The sequence below is a fragment of the Cynoglossus semilaevis genome, chromosome Z (genome assembly GCF_000523025.1).
Source record: "Cynoglossus semilaevis isolate Cse_v1.0 chromosome Z, Cse_v1.0, whole genome shotgun sequence".
Lineage (NCBI taxonomy): Eukaryota > Metazoa > Chordata > Actinopteri > Pleuronectiformes > Cynoglossidae > Cynoglossus > Cynoglossus semilaevis.
In genome coordinates, this window is record NC_024328.1 from 6,604,839 (window position 1) to 6,629,623 (window position 24,785).

The 24,785-nt window shown below is 41.0% G+C and overlaps 1 protein-coding gene across 1 annotated transcript in view; it reads right to left on the minus strand.

Moving 5' to 3' along the window:
• fbxl17 (F-box and leucine-rich repeat protein 17) overlaps positions 1–24,785 on the minus strand; it is a 203,787-nt gene that overhangs the window by 6,093 nt on the left and 172,909 nt on the right. The window contains exon 10 of the mRNA XM_017042934.2: positions 12,920–13,062. Within this exon, the coding sequence (XP_016898423.1) occupies positions 12,920–13,062 (143 nt within the window). The remainder of the gene's footprint in view (positions 1–12,919; positions 13,063–24,785) is intronic.

A 24,785-nucleotide genomic window follows, 5' to 3' on the forward strand; every position in this document is an offset into this window, starting at 1 on the left:
GTAAACAGGTTTTGTACTTCAATCTGGATTTCATGCCTGTCAAAAATAGCTGCAAACCTCCACATTGAGAAAATTAAATCTTTTTTTAAATTAAATGTCTAATTTGTGCTATGGCAGCAAGCAAAAACCAGTCTGTCAAGCAGAAAATCTCCTTGACTTAAACAACTGTTATCCACCTCACTTCTTCCTGCTCTAGAACTATTGTCGACTGTCAGAAGAGGAACCTCCTGTTGACAGCTCTTTAGAGTGGGCGCTCACACTCTTCCTTCCAGATCAGTGCTGTGTGTCCTTTTTTTTTTTTTTGGCTCTGGTTTGGTGAATGACATGTGATGACATCACTACACCAGCTTGGTATTTGGGGCTCAGAGCTGATGTTAGATACAAAGGTCAGCCCAGACTGCCAGAGACGGGAGTCCTCCGCTTACGACTGTGCAGCCTCTGACCTGTAACTCAGCTGTTTTTGTTATGTTTCTAGTAAAATCCTGTTCCTGGGCAAAACTGTGTTTTAAAACATTTGGTTGCTAAGTGAAACAAGCTTAAAAGCTTTAATATATGGCTCCGAATTTTTTTTTTCACCCAAACAGACTTGATCATACAATGTTATTTACTGTACTGTACTCTACTGTACTCTCCTCCAAACCTGCTGCCAAGACTATAGAGGAACCATATGACAGAGTCGATGGCTGCCCACCGATGATTCTAATCTCTGAGAAGCATCTGGGAGCACAGCCACAGCTATCTGGAGCGAGGCCTACACTTATAATATTTTCCCCCATTTTAACTTCAAAGATGGTCGCCTGTAGATCGAAGTGTGGCGTAATGAAGGCTGATGGGCAATGTGCTGTTGTCAGGCTTTACAAGAGGGCGAGAGTGGATGCGGAGAATGTACGCCCGACATCGGCAAAGAGCACCTTTTATATGAACGTGCTCGTCCATACACATGCGTGTGTTTTCATCTGTTGACAACTCTTCTTTTACATGTGCCACTAAGTCCCTGTGCTGACCTTTATTCTCTCCCAGAGTGCTCCTGAGCTCCTGTTTTTTTTTTTTTTAAGACTAATCCTCTGATGCAAATACACTCCATAACCACGTAAAATATACATTTACCGCAAATGCTAAGCCTTTCCCCGGATACAGAAACACAGTAAAAACATGTCGTAAAAATGACTAATGCTGCACCGCTTCGCATTCTCAGTGGGAAGAAGAAGAACAGCGTCGTAAATCGATAATCAGATACACAAACACGAAGATGCATATTATATGAGACTGGTGTGGCAAGAACACCCTGAGTGCTCCTTCCAATCAAGAGTGGGAAACGGAATAGAGAGAGAGGGAGAGGGTTTAGAAATGAGAAGACTTAGAAAATATGGCCTTCAATCCCCGTGAATATGCTGCATTGTACTGTTTGTAACAATGACCCTGAAAGAAGCAATAAAATGTGGATGGTGCACAAAGAAAAACCTCAGAGTTGATTCTAAATCTGGGAAAAAAATTCATATTATTCGTTCTTTTATACAACTAAAAGACCTATTTTTTAAAGAAATGTTTCTTATTTTATTATTTTTTTCCCTCTATTTTTATGCTATTCAAGTGCAGGTCTGTATTTTGTGCTGTTTTTCCATCTACATTCTCTCATTTTCTTTGGCCATGTGGCAGCCATTCCTGGTCCAAGGCCCATAAAGGGAGACATATACCCCGGCTTTCTGTCTACTCCCATGAAGAGAGTGCATCAGTCAACCAGTAAATACATTTGGGGTAAATGTTTAAAAAGCCTATTTAGGCAGCACAAGAATGCAGTGCATCAGGTCTTAGTAAAAAAAAAAAAAACAGCTTGCTCAAGCCTGGATTTAAACAGCCCAGATTTATAGCCTTCCTTAAACTGCTTGGAGGAAAAGCCCCTGTTGTAAATTTTCCAACAAGTCGCAGGACAATTGAAAGATACTTCTCTGTCTCTGATAAGAAGATGAAATAGAGCAAAGAGAAAATGGTTGAAAGAAAAATAACAACCAAAATAGAAAAAAAAAATAGAAGAATGAAGATGGTAAAAAGGTCGACACCAACCTTTTCTGACAGATTCAATATTTCTTGATGAACTATCAATGCAACAGCGGAATAAAATCTGCTTCACCAGAGAGAGCTGTGCTGATTTTCTTCTCAGACAAGCTACACTAACAATTCCTTTTTTTGGATCGTGCCTCTGACTGTGCTGTAAAACAGGTCAGGCAACACTTGCCGACCCAGGTCTGGTCCCACTAACACAATCATCCCCGGTCTCCGCATGCAAACCCAGAAAACACAGAGCAGAGGCGGCTGGACTGAACAGGTCCAGGTCAGAGGGAGAGGTTCTGGAGGCCGGGGTTTGTAGATCTCGTACTCCATCACATAGTGACAATGGTAACTTCAGGAATGTGTGTGTGCGGCTCAGTCCGATCCCTCATTCTGCACCAGCACATCTTATCTCTGCAGACTGAAGGAAAACATTCCATAACTAAAGCACCTGTTGCACAATTTATTTGTTAAGCTAACATGGTGAAGCAGGATCAAAGCTGCGTCTCAGTCTTCAGAGATACCTGTTATGGCTGCACGTCAGCCGGAATCAGTTAAGGTCTGATTTAGAGTTCATATAGAGGCTGACTGCGCATGCTCTCTGTGCACGGACCAAGAAGAAGCTGTTTCTTTCTGAGAAGATGAAAATCAGGAAGTCTAGAGCTGTTGGTACCACTGCTCCAACAACATGACCCGAAGTAAACACGAACAGAATAAACCAGGGTTCATTAACTATATTTGTTAGAGGGCCAGGATGTTTCTGGAGAGACATCTTGGGGGCCGGACAAATATAATGGAATAATATAAAAATAATATTTTTGTCGATCGTTATTATTTGATGTTAATGATAGTGATGAATGACAGCTGTTGTTTATTTTAATAGCTTTAAAGGAAAAGGAACGTGACCTCCTTGTCATTGTGACACAGCACACCACTGCACACAACCAAATGTGAACAGTGGTCAGCTTTAAGGAGGAGCAGTGAGTGGGGATGTGTGCCATGCTCAGAGCACCTCAGTGGTAACTTGGCAGCTGGTGGACTCGAACCTGACCCAGACCCAAGTGCACTTCCTTAACCAATAAACCACCACTGCCCTAAATTTGTACTATATTGATCCCATATTTAGGAAATTGTTGTGTTAGCAGCAGATACACTGTTAACACGCTGCCCCTAGCAAGCACCAAGCATGTGGGTCCTCTGGGAATCGAAGCGCTACACCATGAAACTGACTACTTCAATGGTGGGGACCACACAATGTTTTTCTCTTCAATCATCAGAATTTTAGAATCCAGTCATGGGCCAGATTTGCCACCAGTTGATGATCACTGGAATAAAGTTTGAGATCAAGTACAAGTGAATTAGATTTAACAGAAACGTGTTAATATTTCCATATTAACATTCAACTGTCATTAAGGACAGAGGAGAGACTGATCTTTTCAACTTTTTGGTTTGTCAACCATTTCACTAGTGAATTTGTCACCATGAGTGAAGTTGTGGCTGCTCCCTGGTCAACACTTGAGCAACATCTCAGGCTTTTGCATTGTGAAATTAATATAAATGAATAGAAAGACAAAAGTTGTGGTAACAACGAAGAATGTAAAAAGGCTTAGTCACCGGTGTGAGACACGGTTAGAATTTAGACAATTTAGATCCTCGATGTTATTGATTTTATAAATAATCCTCTCAGGCTCTGAAAACTAAATTCATGAACTGAATAAATAAATAAAATAAAAAACTAAACACAAACATTTTATGAATCAATGCTTGTGTATCTCATTAAATGCATTGTTTTATTTTGATAATTTATCAAGGTAATTTATCAAACAACTATTCACTTTTAGAAGATGCTGAAGTTTAACTCGTACAAAAATGTAATACAACTTGAGATGAATGAAGATAAGATTTCAAAAAACATGGGACTTGGTAGAACATCATGGGAATCATTCCAAAGACTATTTGCTCCAGTTCTACAATTCTGCTGGGTCTGGGTCTGATGATGAACTGTGGTATTTGAGGCCAGACAGGAAAATCATTGAGAAGTGGTTTGTTCCGGTCCAGTGCAGTTTGGATTGGCTCTAATTAAACCGTGTGTGTATTTTGGACATGCACTGACTGCGGCGTCCCGTACAGCCCAGGTTTCTGTTTACGAGCAAGTAATGATTTTAATAACTATTATTAGAACCATCAATATATCATCAAAAGCTCATTAAAAACAGAGAAAAATTTGCACTGATTAAAAAAATGTTTCCAATGTAATTTACTTTTCTTCACAAATTCCCACTTCTATTTGTCTTGAAATGTAAAACCCTGACCTTGTGAATAACAGAACCACAACTGATTGATGTTCGACCCCATAAGGTTCAGTAATGTCCCCATTATTATTATAGTAAATTTATGTCCTCACAAAAAAGGTCCACACAGTAATGCAAAGACAGACGCAAACACAGACACACCTCCAGAAACTGTAGGAACTCTAGGAATTCCAGAGCAGCTTACAGGAGGTCAAACACCGGCTGAATTAATCACACTCCAAACAGAGCCTCTGTGATTCATGTCTTTTCATTGTGTGACGGCCTCTGTTTCAACATAAATAAACCTCAAGAACAAGAGGACCATGTTCTTCAGAGGAACCCATGGATCAAAATTCAGATTAAGCTTTAAGATGGCAGAACGCCATCGTCCTGTAGCTGCGGACAGTATTTTTTATATCCAGTCCAGAGTTACAGCATAACCCTCAGTGATCTCATTAGTAAGCCTTGAGTGCGGACACCACTTACTTGAGCATGATTAAACTGAATTATGGGTTAATTCTGAATTTTCAAGTGGGAGCCCTGCAATTAAAGTCAAGCTCTTTAGTATTTAAAATGTCATCGGAAAACACTGCCTTCGGAGTAATCGGCTTTTTTTGGTCTGCACAACACAAGATGAAGCCGGATTTTCACTTTGAGGAAGAAAACAAAAATCTTAAATGTTAGCAGGTGAGACAAATGTCAGATGAAGAAAATGACGGACTAAACATAATTGAAGGTCAGACGTGACATGGACTGGGTGGTCAGATAGACAAAATAAACCACTGAACTCCACATAAAAAATGGTACACATTTTCAAAGGTTTCACCATTAATGAAAATTAATGAAAAATATTCAGATTTTGTCCTGATTTCAAGTCATTCTTTGATGGACATTCATACATGGGCAAAGGGTTAAGATGATGATGCCATGATAAAGAAGGAGAAAAGAGAGAAAAGGAGGAAGAGGAGAAAGCGGAAAAAAGGGAAAAGGGGGAGAAGGGGAAGGAAAAATATAAAATAAGAGAGAGGGATAAAGAAAAATAGGAAAAGGGAGAAGACGAACAAAAAAAGAAAAAAAACAAAGGTTTATAAGTAGTTGTGGATATTAACATATTTCTGCAGGAGGATCACGGTGTTTTACAGACTTGTTCTGTGGTCAGATGACTTCACATTTTAGCTGGACGTCCACTCACTTCCATCTAAACAGCTTCCCAGCTTTTCTAGATTAATTCCACCTGAACACTGCCATCACCATGGAGGAGAGAATTCATCACCAATGGAGACAGACGCTGCACTGAAATGAAAAGTCACAACCACTTGCCATAATCCCTGAAAGTCTCAGGAAATAAAACAACGTACTGAGACAAAGATTAGTCATGTGCGCAAATACATACGAGGACCGGGCGGTCTACGTCTGTGTCTGCTCCAGAGATTATGTTGACCTCTGCTGTGATGAGTAAACAGCAACAGAGGAGTGGGAGAAAAATAAGGGACGAGGTGTGGAGAGAGACAGGAGGGGAAACCTGAATGATTTAATTGAATGAAGGCTGTGAGCAGCATCCAAAATGTGGACAACCTTGGCCGCCCTTGGTCAGAGGAAGATAATGGATGGAGAGATTACAGACACAGCGGAATGGGTGTGAGAAAGAAAACAACAGAAAACAAGAAAATCGTAAGAAAAAGGTGAAAACAAGAAAATTAAAAACAAACGATAACAAATGGGGATGTCAAAACAAACACAATCGCATCAATTAATTTGTGAAATTAATCAGATAAAAATCTGCTGGATTATAATACATATCCCACAATTCACCAAAGTTTTGAAAGCAAATCTGAAAATGTTTTACAAGCCAACATCGACACGCAGTAACTGTAAACACTGTAAACTGTGACTCGTACTTTCACATAAAGTTAAGTGTTAAACACAGACATGAATTGACTGTTTTTTGTTTTTCTGATGCAGAAAAAGTCTGTTTTTATTTTGATTGATTTTTAATAATCATAATTAATTGCAATAATAAATTATTGTAATTAATTGCTATTAATCCACACCAACCAAATGTTAATCATTTGGTAATATATGCATCAGTGAGTTTTCAGGAAGCAGGTAAAGACCTGGTTGAAGATCAAGTCTATGAACTCTCACTTCACTTCACCCCCTCCCGCCCTCCCCCATGGTACCTCACTCCTGCACCTCGGAATGAAGACAGAGGATGATCGTGGGGGCTTCTGCTAAGACGGCCAATCAATGCAGCCCTCCTGCACCGGGATAAAGATTTTGTTGAAAATCACAAACGGCAAATGACTCTTTCTAAATCACTTTCTCAACTTTAGACGTTCAGCGCCAGATGAAACAGAAACCAGGGAACCTGGGCGCCTGGCACTTTATGGCATTCAAGTGTTGTCGCCTCCCTAATCATTCCCTACTCTTGTATCTGAAGCCTGAGATTTCTGCCATTCACAATAACAGCCCGGTAACAACGCTCATCCAGTAAACTTTTACTGAAGTCCCAAACTCTCATTTCCTAAATGAGACTTAAAATGCCCGCTAACTCTGCGCACTCCATCTTTCCTCACTCCAAACCTCCAGACCCTGAACAATTAGGCGCTTGTTTATGTCTGCAAATTGCTGTGCCGTTCCTGTCTGTGCACGCTCCCTGGCAGTTGGATGCACCGCTGGAATGACCGTATTGATTGGTGTGTCTGTTCTTTTAACAAGGTCTGTCTGGTGGTGGTGTCCGAGGGTGCAGTGCCGCTCATATCTGTTCCCTAAACGGTGCTCGGCCTCAGCACAGGAAATGGGCAAACACTTCAAAACTGCTTACACGAAACACTTTCTGGGTCCATTTATGAAGAGGAAAGCTGGCTCTGATTCTTTTTTTTTTCTTTTTATCTAATTTACCTTTATTTCTTATCGTTTTGTTGTCATTTTTTTCCCTATTGTCCTTGTTTACCTTCTACTTTGCTCCCTCATCTTGTCCATTAGTGTCATAAGTCATACTCTCACCACCGGTGGGCCCTGGAGGGGCCTGCAGCCATCAGTGTCATTATTTTCCTACTCTGTTTCCGTGCTGACTCTGTGAGTTTGCTTGTCTTTTTGTTTTGCACCTGGATCGCACATTTGTTTTTGCTCTAACAAAGTACTGGAGAAAGCACAAAAACTAAAAACAGGCCAGGTGAGAGAAGGAAGAGGAGAGAGTGGAAATGGAATTGAAACGATGAAGACGCAGAGAAGAAGAGAAGCACAGGAGGAGGAGGAGAAGAAAAACGCTGCTAAGCTCCTGAAGAAAATATTTTTACTGAAGCCGTAAGATCAAAATTCCCAAACTGACACATCACAGACCAAATGTTGACAGTGGACCCAGGAGGACACATAATAAAAAACAACTAAAAACATGTCAGAGACGTTAGAAAACAATGTCAAAAGAAAGACTGAAAATAGTTACTTTGTATTGTACTTGGCAGTACTGGGTGCACAAATCAATAAGGTTCACTGCTGGGTCCATGACCCTGTAATTGGACAACAGACTAACAAAAATGTTTTGTGGTTATTCAAAAGACCAAGACAAGGATTAGATGATTGTGTTTGAAATTCAGAACATTTCAAACATTTCTGCTTCTGTGTTCGCATCTCTGCGCCACAATTTCTGTCAGAAATTCCAAGTCCAAACTCTAACTAGATAAGTACAAAGTTTCCCACTCTGTCCACTGAAGTGTAACAAGTTGAATTCCTTCTCCAGATCAGTCAGTGGGAAACTGACTGTTCTGTGACACACGCGCCAACATATGTGTTGACGGCGAGCAAAGAGAAGCCTTTTTTCTATGGACTGAAGCTTTTTTTTTTTTTCTCATGTCTCTGAGCTGAATACTTCAAAAGACTGGCACAGAGCGACAGCCGAAAGAGGGGTGGAGGAAAGAAATGAATTGATTTGAGGGGATGTATTGTTGGGTGAGTCTGGATCAATCGCATTCTTTCTCTCTTGTCAAATCGGAGCGGTTTGGCTCCGAGGTCAGACGGCTGTAGTTATGTGAGGCAGTAGGATCATGCCATTCACCCAGGCCTGGAGCGCTTCTGTCTCAATGTCCTATTATGAGACATGTTAATACCAAATAACACAGATTCCACACAGAGAACACACACAATAAAACACAAGGCACTGCATTTAGGTCTGTATACATACTGAGATACTGTGGAAATACTTTAATTAGAAGTAAAAAAAAGTAAGAAGGCAAAAACAAAAAAAATCCACACCCTGACTCTCAAGACTATAAATGGATCAAATCACTGAACAGAAAGTTCAACCTTGGACTGATGTGCTGTACCACGGCTGCGCTCAGTAAATACCTAAACAAATAAATAATGTTGAAATGCAGGCGGACCTAAAGCTCAGTGTATACAGCACAGAAGCAAATTTGTATAAATGGCGACGGTGAAATCGATCTTTCACACTGTTCTAACATGAAGAGAAGCAGCTGGATCCTGTTAACGGCCCTCAAATGAATTCTACCCTTCTCTACACGACACCAGTGCAGCCACATCCAGGGAAGCTGATACATTTAAATTCCCAGCATTTTGACAACTCCAAACAAATTAACAGCAGCACGGCCGTGCTGCTCCAGCCGGGAACTGACTGGAGTTGTCCATGCTGCGTGTCAAGGTTATCACAAGACTTTAGTCATGCAAGAGTGATGGAGCGCACGTTAAAAAAACTGACTCCGGATCAGTTAAAATGACGGGAAGCTTTTGCAGGGTTGATGGAAAATGCGAGCGGGGAATTAAGGGCTGAAAACTGAAATCTATATTGTTAAATTATACATAGGTTCTAAAGCACTGTTTCCAAAAGACTGGGTTGCGAACCTCAGGTGGGTCGCAAGACATTTCTTTTTGGGTCATCTCACATCATGTTTCCCAGGAGTTTACAAATAATGTCTATTAACTTGTGTCGCGAGGGTTTGTGACTTTTAAAATATGGGTCCCCAGAAAAAAAGTTTGGGAAACACTGTTCTAAAGAATACTGAGGCAAGAGCTCCAAATGTGTGAACAACATGGGTCAACAATGCATAAACGTAGAAGGCACTAAATTTTACTTGCAGGTTTGAATTTGTCCTGCCGAACGATCCATGGAGTTTAAGAAAAAAAGTTGTATCATCTCGTAAATTATCAAAGATCCAGGAAACGTCCTTGTTTGGTAAATATTAGCGACAAGTATTTCTATTTAACCAAATACAGTCAACGTGGCTCTGCTGATGAATGCTATCTGTCATTTGAAGCAGGCAGCTCTCTTTCAGTGTGTACAACTATTTATACCTAAACACAAACAATAACAGTTGCAGCTCCGAAAGAGTCTTCAGGTGAAGTCCAATGACACCTGGCTGACCTCAACTCCACTATGTTTGCCTAAATAGGAAAGGGCTGAGGTGTAAATATTCAGACGCCCCTTGGAATGCCTAAATGATACAGGGTCAGGACAAGCTGAACATTAAAGAAATTAACACAAAATCCTGTCTGAAAAAGTTAATGTTTTATATAAATGCTAAGATTCATTTCTACATTACTTTTTGTAATGTTTTTACTGCAGTCATACAGTCATTTATGTAACCTCAATGCACATCCTGCAGTAAAGTTGTTTATTAGTACTTTACGGAAATATGTCTATGAAACTTCTCAGTCATCCAAGTCATGGTTAAGGTTGCAAAGTTCTGTTTGGGAACTGGACGTGAACTTTTCAACCTACTTTAGGGAAGTGATCTGAATTGTTTATCAGAAATGATATGTATTGAGAGAAACAAAAGTGCTGAAACCTTGAATATTTAACAAAAATCTCTGTTTAGTCAAATGTATTGTCATTTCAACATATGTCTGCAATAAAAAAGAGAAAAAGCTCAGTGGACACGTTCTGCATTAAGAAAACAGAACTCAGAAAACGAGCAATGACCAACTGACCTTGACAGAGATTCAGCCACTGTAAACAAAGTGTGTGTGAGAGTGTGTGAATACACACTTTATTAAGCTGTCATAGTTAAAAATACAGATCGCAATAAATGTAATGCATTAAAAACAGGAACTCAGCGGAGGAGAACAAGGAACAGGAGGTTTAAGAAAAAAAGGAAAGAGGGAGAGAAGGTTTAGTGGTGGCTTAGTGGTTAAGGAAGCAGACTTGGGTCCAGAAGTTTTGAGGTTTTAGTCCACCAGCTGCCAAGTTACCACTGAGGTGCTCTCAGCATGACACCGTCCCCACTCACTGCTCTCCTTAAAGCTGCCCACTGTTCACTTTGGCGATGAGTTAAAAACAGAGGTCACAATGACCAGTAGTACAATTTCCTTTCCTTTCCTTAATAAAAAGAAATATGAGGCATGGTCACTGCTGCCTTTTAAATGACCTCTGACCTTTCCTTCAAATTCACCCCTTAACCTTAGTATCTGTCTCTGAGTACAAGCAAACTTGACTACACCCTTTGGATCAACTCTTTCTGTCGGTCACAACATCACCAACAACAACAACAACATTCACAGAAAAAGAAGAAGACAGAATGGAAGGAGCTGCTGTGCTTCTAAACAGGCCTGGTTAATCCCGGACTTTGTTTGAGTATATATGCGATGCTGACGATGGTGACAGGGAGACAGGGAATCTGGCGATGTGGGCCTGGGGTGTGTGGCTGCAGTGAATTCATTCTGTGATTCAGAGTAAGTAATGTACCTACAAGCATGGAGAATGTCAAACTCTGCTATTCGCTGCTCCATTCACACTTCATTACAGCTCTAATGGCACCAATTATGCCTTTATTTAGCTGTATCATCCCAAAGTTCCCTCTTCCAGCAGGTGGAGCATAATTATTCTTACTCCTTCCCATCCTCCATGCTAAAATATGAGGATAAATATCACATCTGAGAAGAGGAGTCTGGGAGACAAGGGGAGAGACAAATGGATAAATAAACACAGAGTAATGGACTAATTGTTGTTGTATGGAGGGAAGTTGAAAAAATATGATTCAAATAAACATGTAGGTCATTCCAGAACAGGTTTTTATTAGCGCTGCTTGTAATATCGATTGTCGGGTCACAGTGTCGGGGAGGCAGCGGGGAACCAAATGAAAATGAAATCTCGGTGATCACCTGCTCTTTATTACTGCTATATAAACATGATAGATACACAGTGGTGTCTGCACTAATGTGAAACGAGTGCACCACTTCATCACTGAGACCTTAGGTATGGGGGTCACCGTCACACCCTCATATGTTTTGATTACACTACAGCATCAATAGATAAATATGACGCACTCATGCTGTACTTAACCATCTGAGGGCTGAAGGTAGCGTGGGTAGCATTTCAGCTGAGAAATCTATCGGGTCAAACTCACCTAACACAGATACAGCGTTTAAATCTCTCCTCTTTCGCCAACTTCTGCTTTGTATTTTAATGGCACAGGGGGTGCTCTTAATTTTTTTGTTCGACACCAAAACCCAAACATAAAAGCTTCATCCTCAACCTGAAAAAGAGTCTCATTAAAACCTACTGTTGCCCTCAGCATTAGCTGGAGTGGCAGCAGTGGGATCACGGCCCGCCTCATGTCGTGGGCTGCAGTACAGAGACAGCCGGCTGCACAATATCAGGACAGACTAAAGTTTCTAGGTTAAGCCTCTTGTTCACTTTCTGTTGCTTGTGTGCCCCCCCCCATGTCAGACTGAATGATCCCACAATAAGTGGATGCATGTGTGTTGCAGCAGCTCCAGCTCCGGCAAGCCTACTGGAGAAGTGGGCAGGGTTGTTGCCAAGGCAGTGCAGCTAAATGTGCCTCCGTCAGGCTCGTGATTGGACAGTGAAGAGACCAGAGGAGAATTTGTGGATCAGTTCGAAAATATTTCACCTCAGACTCAGAGAAATATCACAGTACGTGAAGAATAAGGGGGTGGGGGTTGAAGTTTGTCATTTCACATCTGTTAATGCCCCCCCCAACTAAGACAAAGCAGGGGTTTAAACACTCCATACACTCTCACTCTAAACTGAGGATACGTTTTATTTGACTTTTGGCCCTGACTTCTTATTCTTGTCTTTGTTGGTTTTCATTAGAAATGTGTTTCATTTTAACCATTTGTGTTTTGCAAGTTTTCAGTATCAATCAGTAATTAATGATCCTATAAAAGCTAATAAAAGCTGATGACAACATAATGTATATGTGAAGAAAATGAAAGAAAAAACATACATATATGTATATATACATATATACACATATATATGTTTATGTGTAAATATATACATATATATATACATATATTGATAAATAAATATATATATATATATTATATATTATGTTGAATCTATAATACAGACATGGAAAAATATATTGCTTACATTTATTATTTCCTTTTCTGGAGGTCGTATTTTCTATTTTTTCCTTTACACGTTACACTTACTTTTTTTTAACATCGTGATTCAAGTTTATATTTATTTTGAAATGTTCCTTCAAAAGAGAGTCACCTTTTCTGGAACTATAAATGTGAAAGTTGTAACACATCTTGCAGTGACACTGGTGTAGTACACAACAGGACAGGAGGGCAGACAACGGCAGGCATTAAGGGGTTACCTTGTCACATCTCATGAGGCCCAGGTAGCGGAGAGACTTGCTGCTTTGAGCAATCTGTGTGGCTCCCTGGTCTGTGATATCCTTACACCAGCCGGCGTCAACTGTCTCAATGGTGCTGCTGTACTGGCCTATGGCTATCAGAGCTGTGGACACAGAGGGGAGACACAGAGAGGGGGGCGAAGGGAGGTGAGGTGGGTAGGAGAAAGAGAGAGAAACAAGGAAATGTGTTAGTCTGACAACCTTTCTCATGCAAATGTGGCAGCGTTATCCTCCCGCAGAGACGTACAGAAATTCAAGATGAAACCGGGGCGAGGCATTTGGTCAGCTGCGAAGAAGAGCGCCACTGTTTACACAACACCTTGAAAATATACCACCATATGAACACGGTGGCTAACACGCTAAAACACACACACACACACACATCCACACACATTCACAGCCACAATGTCACACACACACACACATACACACCCATACTTGTTCTTGACTGCAGCAGGATTTATCCATTTATGTGTTGGCATCAGTCACAGCACTGAAAGGCAATGACACCATTCCAGGGTAAAGTGTGATTCCATGCCAGTGTATGATTTAATTCTGTGTGCGTCCGTGTGTGTGTATATTGTATATGTGTGTGTTAGCAACAGAAGCACGGTGCCAGAGTGAACAGTATCCAACAAAACAAATATCAGTCATTTTCCTTGTTTTTTTTTTCTCTTTGTTTTTTCTGTGCTCAAAAAGAGATGATGATCTTTTATCTGTATTTTAAAAAATATGAATTCAGACTAACAATACAGAATGATAAAATTCTCCCTCCTCTATCTGTGACCTGTTAAATCATGGACATTTATGTAGCGGACCATCCTCCGACCAATCGATCGACAGCGCTGCTCTGTGATCGATTGGCAGGACCTGAGCATTGTTCTTTACTCTCTCACGAGCATCACTAATGAGAGTGGGACCGAAGGAGGAGGAGAAAGATGAAAGTAGGAGAATAAAGAAAGGCTGGAGGCCTTTGACAGCACGTTTGACAACAGTTGTCCTAACATTTTCTCATCTGCAGGAACCTGTGTACAGTGGGTGGGATTTAAATGTCTCGTCTTCAATGGAGTGGAGAAGAAAAAAAAAACCCAACATATTTGTTTTTGTGTTGGGTTGCTTTTTTCCTCCTCTTTTTCTTACTTTTATAACCTTGCACTTGTACAAATAGGAGCTGATGTTTCTCCACACTGGTAGGACTTGCTGCGCGGTGGGATTAGGGATGTATACATGTACGTGAGTGTGTGCTTACACTACGGAGTAGCAGTCCGTTCCCACAGGAGATGGAAATGAATAATCTCATGCTTTTTAAATCAAGAGACCAAAATAAGACACAGGGCGAGAGAGAAAGAGAGAGAGAAAGAAAGAGAGAGAGAGATGGTGTGTGTGTGTGTGTGTGTTGGGGGGGGGGGTGATCTTGTGTTCAGTATATAACATGTGTAATATATAGCTTTGGGCACACGGAGAGCTCCACATGTGGTTCCTCTTGCGCCCCAGCCTGCTCTTGGATGCTATACATAATAGCACATTATGGCTAAACAGGCAGTAACGTAGCTTTGAAGCTGAAGTATGGTTTCATGTAAGCCAGCACCATGGGGGACGTGGCTCCAGGAGTCCAGATGGTCCTGCTGCCTATAAAGTAGCCATCTTGTATTATTTTGACTATTGCAGTGACCTTGTGAAGGTATTCCAAACATGGAGATGTGGTCCAAGAGTGTTCCAGGAGCTTTAGAGTGTGTGCAAGGCAGGTCAAGTGAGTAAAAAAAAGAAAAAAGAAAAAATCTACCCCGCTCTCACCCTATCCTGATGCTGATCTTGTTCCCCTTGTCGGGTCTAATCAAGTGATCTGAAATTTGATTACCTGGGCTTAGACCTCTTCTGATCTAAACACACACACACACACACACACAGAGAGAGAGAGAGAGAGAGAGAGAGAGAGCTGTTGAAACCTCTTTGCGTGGTTTCCCAGGAACAGGGAGATCAAATCAAAGAAAAGAAGCAACAGACTGACAATTGAAATCCTTCTGCTTCTGCTTAGGCAAATCCTGCTCCACATTTGTTATTTTTTGTGTTGTTTGTTTTTGCCCTCAGTCTTTGCTTCTCTTCACAAAGACAGGAACAGTACAGACAGGTGCCACAGTTAACCGTGTCTCCTCTGTCCCTACATTTGGACTGTCCTGCTCTACAGACTCATCCAAGCATACAAGCCTCTTAATGTGATCTATTGTGACTGGACTCAGGACTTTTTAAAGAAAACATATGGCAGCGTGAGGAGAAAGTGAAGTAAACAACCAGGAACATCCTTCTCTTGAACTACCAGGTGGTTTAATGTGTTAGAAAAAGCCTTCGTCAGATTGGGCAAAGTGTTGGTCTATTTAGACTTGTTAAGTGCTCCATTAAGAAGTTCATCTGCTCACCATTACAGGCCAATATCCCTGCATGTGCTCCGCTGCTCTGCCTCCTCGACTGAACCTCCACTGGGAGGCTGTAAACGGCGTCTCCTCCCTCGATAAAACCTTGTACGAGGAGTGGAACAGATTCTTAATCTGTGTTTGGAGAAATCCCCTCTAAACTGCCTTTGTTTTGTTACAAAGGAATAACAAATAACAAATAAACAAATAACAAATAACAAAATATTCACATAAAGATTATCCAAATGAACATTAACAGACCAGTAAATCTATGAACACGCATCTGAGTGATGACGATACACTTTTAAAATTTAAATTATTAGTGATGCACCGATACTGATACTAGAATTGGTGTGGCGCCTGAAACAGGGGATATTTTATTTAAGGAGGTCAACAATTTGGTTACAATATAAGCAGTTTAACAAAAGAAAAGTGCTGAAAAGGCTAATGTCTCTGCTCAGTTTAACAGCACAGTTGATAGTTGAGGCTTTTACACCGGGTAACAAATGGTAAAAAAAATGATATTTTTTTCTGTAAAAACAAATTAATAAATATATGACCCTCTCAAATTTTCTGGACGATACACAACAAAAAACACATCTTTTATGGGAATTACACCATTCGTATGGTGGAAGATTCACATAATTTAAATATATATGTAGATAGATATATATGTGTGTGTGTGTGTGTGTGAGGTATGTTCTTCTCATCCGCTTCATAAAGTCTAATTGCTTGAAAAGTATACTTTGAATTGAATCAGTTTTATTGGACCTACATGGTCACAGGTTAATAGTCTTTTCTCTCAAAACTAAAGAAGGAACATGCAGGAGATGGTAAAAGTCAAAATGAAGTGTAAAAAAAAAAAATTTAAAAAAAAGATTGTCTTCCCTTTTAGAAGGCCTGTGACAGAGATGGTTACTGCACAAACGCTAATGAGACACAGTGTTCTGGCCTTCACCAGAACGACTTTATGATCTGACTCTCTCTGTGCGGGTGGATATTCTCGACCTTTAGTGTGAAACAAAACCCATTGAGACAGAGAGTGACCTTAAATCCTGGATATTATTCATTTTGAGTATGGTACATTTCACCTGTCTTTGACCGAGTCTGCCTCTGGGCTGTCACACCCGGCAAAGAAGTGACAGATCACGTGAGGAGCAGGTGGCGAACGCATTTTTTTTTTTAAACTGGCTGTTTTTGCTTTATGTAAGTCTCTGAGAGTTCTCCTGCAAATCAATCACCAAACAGCAAATCAATCAGCAGATCAATATGAAGAATGTCACGGACCATTTAGTGGCTGCAGGAGCAGTGTCCGCCTGTCAGAACCACCGACACGGTTCTTTTACCCAAATGTTAGGGTGTCAAATCCAAAGCTATATTGTTGCCGCTCTTTGTTTAATGTGGAGCAAAGGTGAGAACCAGTGTGAAACCCCCGGCTCTTTAGTGTCCCATTAACCTCAGCTTTATCTCCAGACAGAAATTCATAACCTATTACGTTTGCATATCACAAGAGCGGCTGTGTTCAAACACAGGAGTGGTGCTTGGTAACCGCAGTCCAACAGCAGGGTCAGCAGCTGGTCAACACTTCAATGACCACCGTGTGAGAAGACGCTCTTATTAATCAGCTTATTTTCCTGTCTCTGCGCTTGACCCCGGACATTTAGGGGTTAAGCATCTTTTACAGGGTCATTAGAAAAGCACTTATTACATTTTCCAAAATGATGGCGTGTCATTAGTGTTATCTCTCCGCTCAAAGGACCCTCTCGTGTCTGTGTGCAGTAACACAACGCCATATTTTAGCTACCGATGAGAACAGAACGCTCCCGAAACATATGACGGTGCATGGTAAAGATTTACTCTCATGCGGAGAGAGAGTGTGTGTGTGTGTGTGTGTGTAGCAGTGGGGACGGCATAGAAGGCTTATTATGGCTGATGTATTCCAGAGAGCTCAACTGTCATGTCTAATGTAAAAGACATTCACTTCGTTCTTTGTGTTGTGTTTCAGAACTTGGCCTGGGCTTTGCCCTCTCTGCTGTGACTGCTGTTTGCCCGGAGCAGAAAAAGGAAAAAAGAAGAAGAACTTTGAGCCTCACATTTCTATGAACCTACAGGAGAAACTCCAGGCAAATATCACACGTTGAACATTATTAAGTCTAATTTAATCTCCAGCTCTCATCGATGCTGACACGCATTTGAAAGGGCAACACATTTAAACTCCAGTTTGGACTCGCAGAACCCAGAATATGAGGTTGCACTTCATTCTATTATTATACCATCAATGAAGCTTGTTAGCATTGTTAGCACAGCCACGGTCGACTGTGTACAGCTAACAGGGGTAATAAATGTAAGGCCAACCCACAGAGGGCAGTGACAGTTTTTTGTATCATATTTGTGTGGTCTCCGCGGCAGGTGGGCGCAGATTAATGCGTCTACTGGGGTTCATATTTACATCACTGTCGGACGGAGATGAAGCCGACGAATAACCGTGACTGCACATTTGACCCGGGAATGAAGGCTGATTGTTCTCTTTCACACTGAGGGAGAAAGAAAGAGCCAGATGTTGAAGGGCGTTGGTTTGTAGGCCCAGAGTGAGGAGGTCTTAAATAAATACAGTACCTGTACTGTACTGTACTGTACTGTACTGTACTGCACTGTACTGTACTGTACTGTACTGTACTGTACTGTACTCTACTGTGTATAGTCTTTGTGTATCTACATTAGCTGTTAACATGACTATAATTTGTGCTTTTAACTTTGGTGTTTTGGACAAGGCTCTCACATGAGTGATTTCCCACGGGTGTGACTGCACAGAGTCAAACGTCCAGTACAGAACCTCATTCAAGATTGTAACGAGCATGCAAAGTAACCTCCATGACCACCGTGCTGCTGTCACTTAACTCCTTTGATGACTGTCAGACTTGGCTAAGCACTGACCTCACCACCTGATTGATTAAGGCAATATACCGGTCTTCAAAGTCTCCACCCTCGCTCTCATGGGGTCAGATGGAGGAGCAAAACAAATAGTTTAACAAATAAAGATCCTTCGGGAGGGAGGGAACGAGAGAGAGTCACCGTCTATTTAGCCTGTGGTTATTGAGAATGGAGGAGTTTTGAAAATTATGAACCTGAGGGAATTTGCGTGTAGACCCAGTGAACGGGATGATAACCTGATTTACAGTCGGAAAAACAGCTGGGCCTGAAGATATATGAACATATAAAAGGGCGAAAAAAGAGAAACGAGGAAGGGGGAGGGGGAAAAAAATGAATGAGGTTTAGCCTCTATGAGGTGACGTTCTTTGACCTGACATTTTGGGCAAAGGCAATCAAAGGGCCACAGGGAACTGAAATGAGCCAGGCTCAGCACAGAGACACGGGAGACAGAGGGAACAGATTGAGTGTGACACGGAGAGGAGGGGGAGCACTTTATGGTGGGACATGCTCGATCTGGGAAATTAATTAGGCAGAGGGCAGGGAGAGAGCAGTCTGCCTTCCTGTATGTGTGAGCGCTAAAGGCACAGACATTTTCCCCAATCATCCAGCTGTCTGATGTAAAACAGCAGACACCGGGGGCTTCTATGGCTTTTTGTCATGTGCTTTTATGTGTCTTTGTAGAACTTGATCAAAAATGAAACATAATTGCGTAAGTCAGGGTTACTTGACTTAAAATTGTGTAGGATTGTTACTGCTTTGGGTTTTAATGCTTCTTGTGTCAAACGGCTACGGTAATTATGAAGTTAATGACAAAAGAGTCTGAACTGAACTTTTGAATCTTTGAATGTGCAACACGTGCAATCTACTTTTTAAAATTTATTTATTTATTTATCATCTGGTGTCATTATGAAAATTCAACATTTTTGGCCATGATGTCATTCTGATACAGATGTCCACCCAGAAGACCAGCATATGGAAATGGAAACTGTGATCCTGTTGGTTTAGAGGATATCTTTTTAATTATTTTTTTAGAAAAATTTAAAATGTATCAAGTAATGTGAGGAGAAATTCAGAGGCTTGATTTAATTTATTATTTAATGTATTTGAACCAAAATTATTTGGTAAAACTAATAGTTGTGATGACAGAAGGGCTGATCGGTGCAGGCCTATATTGCAATCCAGGATGGACTTGTGAAATTTGTAAAAGTAAATCTCATTGTGGCCCCTCAGTTGACATCTATGGCAGTCTATCTTAAAATACAACATATGAACAAATGAGGGAAATACACACGCAGAGACAGTTTTAGTAGTTGATGTGCGACGACCTTGTGGAGGAGATTTTAAGTTTTAAGTGGAAAGAAGATTGGAAAGAAGAGTGAGTGACAGTTGGAGAAGAGAAGAGATAGAGAAGAAGAGTGATGACCAAGGACAGATAGACGAAGTGAGGAGGTGATAAGGAGGGATGGAGCTATCAGAGAGGTGACCTACAACAGGCTGCTTTTCACCGCTGAGAGAACAAGCACTCATCACCAATCCTCTCTTCACAAACACACACACACACACACACACACACACACACACACACACAGGTTTGCATTATTCACCGGGACTCAATTAGGTTAAACAGACTGTAGTGTCAGATAAGAGCAGTAAATTTAGTCTGGGCAAATATAACCTTAATGAAGATTCTTGGTTGTTGTTTTCCACTGGTGAGTCACATATTAAGGACGACATTCCTTCGAGTGTGTACAACAGAGGCCGCAGTATGGCTAAAGGCCCAGCACAGTTGAATTCCAACTATCTTGAATAATTCCTCACATCAACATTTGATCTCAGGCCAATAGCGCACCCTATTTGCAACAAGATAAAACAACAGAAGCGGCACAGTGTACAGGCGACTATCTCCATCCAGATGAGCATCAATGTCCGCAAGAAAAATGAGCTTCATTAATCGCATCCAGTCCAAGAGTAGATACGAGGCAGATGTGCAGTAAATGAGAAGAAAATAATTAACAACAGATGGAGGAAGAGTTAAGATAAGGAATGAAAATGGTTTGTTTTCTCTCTGCTCCTGGTTCAGAAGGTTGCAGTCCCATGTGATGGGAGCCTGAGAGATTTAGGAAAGTGTTCATTCGGACTGAGACTGTTCTTCATTTTTAACAAAAGTCCCGGCATTTGTTCTGCAACATACATGTATGAAACTAAGACAACATATGAATGCACTAATATGTTTCATAGAGCGCAGGGACTGTTCCACTTACGTCAGATTTATGTTCGTATGACGTGACCTAGCTCGATTTACTCAAGTCAGATACTGTACATAAGTACCAATATCACTCACCTAAGCCAACACTATTGGCTTAAACAACGTACGTCAGAATGAGGGGACAAGACCTTCTTAATAAATATATGGAAGATGGAGACATAACCACGAAAAAGGCCCCAGGTCAAGGATGTAAAGATAAAATCTCAGGATCTGTGTGTGGGGGAGGCCTCTGTTATAATTAGCAGCCCTGGTATACAGTATGTACATCAATACACACATACTGTATACGCACATATAAATTGAATACTTTTACTAATGTAATACTGCAATAATGAAAATGATGCTATCCACAATAGTAGCATTGGCAACATACTACTGTCTGTACTGGTGTTTTATGTATCCTCTGACCAAACAAACTCACACACACACACAGCCCAGCAGTAAAAGCAGGATATTAAGCACTATTTCAAACCAACAGCACCACTGCTCCACTGCATCTCTCCTGCGAGGATATTAATCCCCCACCTCCTTGTTCTCTGTCTCTTTCTCTCCTCTATTGTGCTGCCGCTCCTTCACTCTATTTTGAACGGCATATAACGGAAGAAAACTGCACTTCCATTCTGACATCACAGATGGAGAAGCATCAAGTTTAACAAGTACAGTTGGAAATGAGGAGGTGGGGGGTGGGCTGACGGGGGGAGAGGAGGAGGAGGAGAAAGGAACAGCTAGATGAAGACAGACAGCATCCTCATCACTGAACTGCATGTTGCATGCTTCTGAGAAGAATTAACCTAGCGTAGCAATAGTTACGGCTTTGGTTATGGATTATGGCTAATCTTCCAACATAGGGAGCAGGTCTTAAAGGTAATTACACGCTACTATTGAATCCAGGGCCCAGAAATTGGCCTCGTTACATCACAATTGTTAAGATCCAGGAAAAACCGGCTGTTCTTACACACACACACACACACACACACAGACACAGACGGAACACACATCACATCAGAACCCTGCCAATCATGAGACTATACAGTACATACTATATATATATATATATATATATATATATGTTGCAAATACATAGTGAAAGAATATATTTGTTGACGATGGTGGGGTGTTTTTAAGTCATAATTTAAAAAAGAAAAATAATTAGTTGAAACTACAGTATAATTTATCAATATTTTTTATAAATAATAACATTAAAATAATACCATTTCAGCCATCCCCACATGGGGTCGTGAGCCTAGAGTTGAAAAACAATGCAACTTACTACAGCGCTACTGACTTTAATGAAGTAGATCTTTACCTCTCACTCCGTCTAACTTTAATGGACTGGGTTCTCCGTGCCACCCTGTCTGGTTCTTTGCCTTATCTTCAACCTTTTACAACCCATTGTGTCCGGTTTAACCCCGCGGTGATCATCAGCAGACACACACTTCCTGTTTCTTCTTCCATTAAAATCGTTATGATCGCTAGACTACGTGTGTCTGTGTGCAAAATTAGGGCTCTACATGGTCTCTGGAACAAATGACCCAGTACCAGTGAGTCACACAACAATTTGGTTGATAAACCATTGATAGCAAGCAGACCCACCCTGCACTTGGCTGGAGATATACCAGGGAGATTAGCCACACACATTGTTTCCTTGGCACTGCAGATAGTTATCAGTCTACTGACCAGCACAGATCAGTTCAAACTTCTGACCAAACGTCTGACCAAACATCTAACCTGTATGAAAAATGTAATAGTGAAAAAATACTTCAAACTGTTGTCCAATTCTGTGTTGAGCAACAATAATGCTCTGACGTGTTCTCCAGACTATGTGACTACGTGCATCACATGCTGGAAGGTTGGACAAATTTAGAGGAAAAAAAAAAATCCATGAATAATTTCATAACATTTTTATCTACAGATGGTGACAGGCTCCAATCTGGCCTATCTTGTACTGAGAATCTCTCTCTTCTTTTTTTTTGTAAAGTTAAACACAAAGTAATGAGCAGTGACACTTCCTTTTCAATGGTGGATGTTACTTTATTAGGTAACACTTTAATTGAATTTAGATCAGGCCAAATATTTACATTTCTACCTACACTGGCCACCACCTAAGCCAGAATCCATATTTTTGATTTATTGATTATTTTGAGTCATGCTTTACTCTCTTATATAACCCACCGATCGCTCATGAATTCTAGTGCTTAGCCAGGTCTCACCAAAAGCTCTTTAGTAAACTTTAAAGCAGTCGTGACATTTTCAGATCAATTCTTGGCCGTAACTCAGATCACACGTCAAGCGCCATTACTGTATACACTGCACACACTCCGAGTGATGCATGCACACACACACACAGATATGTACATTTTCATGAGCTCAGACAGTGTTTTTGATCAATAACTGGCCATAGATCAAACACCTTATTCCGTTTATAGCTAACTTTTCCCAAGGCTCATTTCAGACAAACAAAATAACTCACGTCGTGCTCGTGACTGCTGCGTTGACTACGTCTATGAAATTGATAAGGGCTCTTGAATGTGGAATGACAGTTTAAGAACCTTGTTTTTGAACGGCCGCACAGTCGGAACAGCCCATAAAAACACAAAGAGCTTTTCTCCAGGAGGGAACGTCAGTCATTGCCACAAAGGAAAAATCACAATAGAGCAAATGAGGATGTGAAGACTCGAAGCAGCTTGAGAGTCATCTCCAAAGAATACTACTGCAGTTGAAACGAGGTAGGACAGGCGCTGGGAAAGTGTTTTTCCTTCAACTCACATAGAAAGCAAGTTTTGGACAGTACAGTTTTGACTCCTGGTTCTAGCAAATCACTTTCAAACATCACCTAACTTTATGCTAGATTATTAGGCAGTAAGTTCACTTTTTCTTTTCTTTAGCCCATTACAGCTGAACCGGTTTTACAGAGAAAAGTGATTGGCTGTTTTTAAACAGCTACGTTTTCATAGAAAAGCTAGCTGCTAGCTAGCTGCACACTGTTCCTGCTGGAATGAGGAAAGAGTTGCTGCATCAACCCCCTCATCACCACACTTGAGGCTTTGATGCTGCATTCCAGCAAGCTGGGATCTCTGAGTTATTTTACATGGAATATTTTAGGTGAGATCTCTGTTTTTTTCATTGAAAAATATATTATTTTGAAGTCGTAGATGAGAAAGGGAGGGCAATGTGTTGTACATTGGCTTACTAGCAAACCATAGCCTGGTTAAGCGTATCCTGTATATGAAATTCAGGCGTTACAAGTTATACAATTACAAAATAAAAAAAACCTGGTGATTGTTACACCTGATCATATGAGGGAGTGGGGTCCCCCCCGCCCCCGCAAAAGAAACTATTATTCTTGTGTCTCTTTTTTCTCATGCTGTTTTATCCTCTGGCCTCTAACTCTCTTCCATCCTACTTCCCTCTAATAAACGACTCGTCACATCTCCTTCCCTTCGGCTCTTTCTTTTCCTCTCCTTGATCTCCACAGTAGGATGTTCCTGTGTTCTGGGTCACTGTCTTCTCCCCAGTAGTCCTGTTGACCTTTAACCTCTTTACGACTGGGGTCAACTCCTGTCGCCATGGTGTTTAACATCCCTGCGTGAGGCTGTGCACTCTCATGGGTATTGAATGCAATTCAAATGATTTCAAATGTGACATGTGACCTTTGAGATTCACTTGAATTTTCTACTTAGTTTAAAAGCTAAGTACAGGAAGTGGCCAGAACACCTAACCATCCTGAAGACCCAACCTTTCTTCCTGCACACAGCATTTGTTTTTGCTCTATTTTTCTTTCATTGGCTTCCTTTCTAATCTGCTTTAGGTCGGATCGTCTCTCTTTATATTTTACTCTCTAAACTCACAACAAAAATCGGCAATTACTGAATCCTCTGCCGGAGGTACAAAGAAAAACACACTTTCTGGTGCAATAAAGCAAACAAACCAATTTCAGGTTTTACAGTTTTTTTCTGACTAACAAGCAACATCCTCCATTTGAAATGTGGTGAACATCTGCTCTTCTGCCACTCAAGGGTGATTTTTCCATTTTCTGCCACATGCATAAGGAAAGGAAAGAAAAACTCGGAAAAACTGCAATTCGTTCACAATAACAAAAACAACCTAAAAACCGGGATCTTTAACTTATACAGGCGTAGTTCAGACACTCGACTGGTCGTTGATTCTATTTTACCCATAAAGGCGAGATGAGGAATGGTGGAAACCTGCCAGGCTGCAGCTT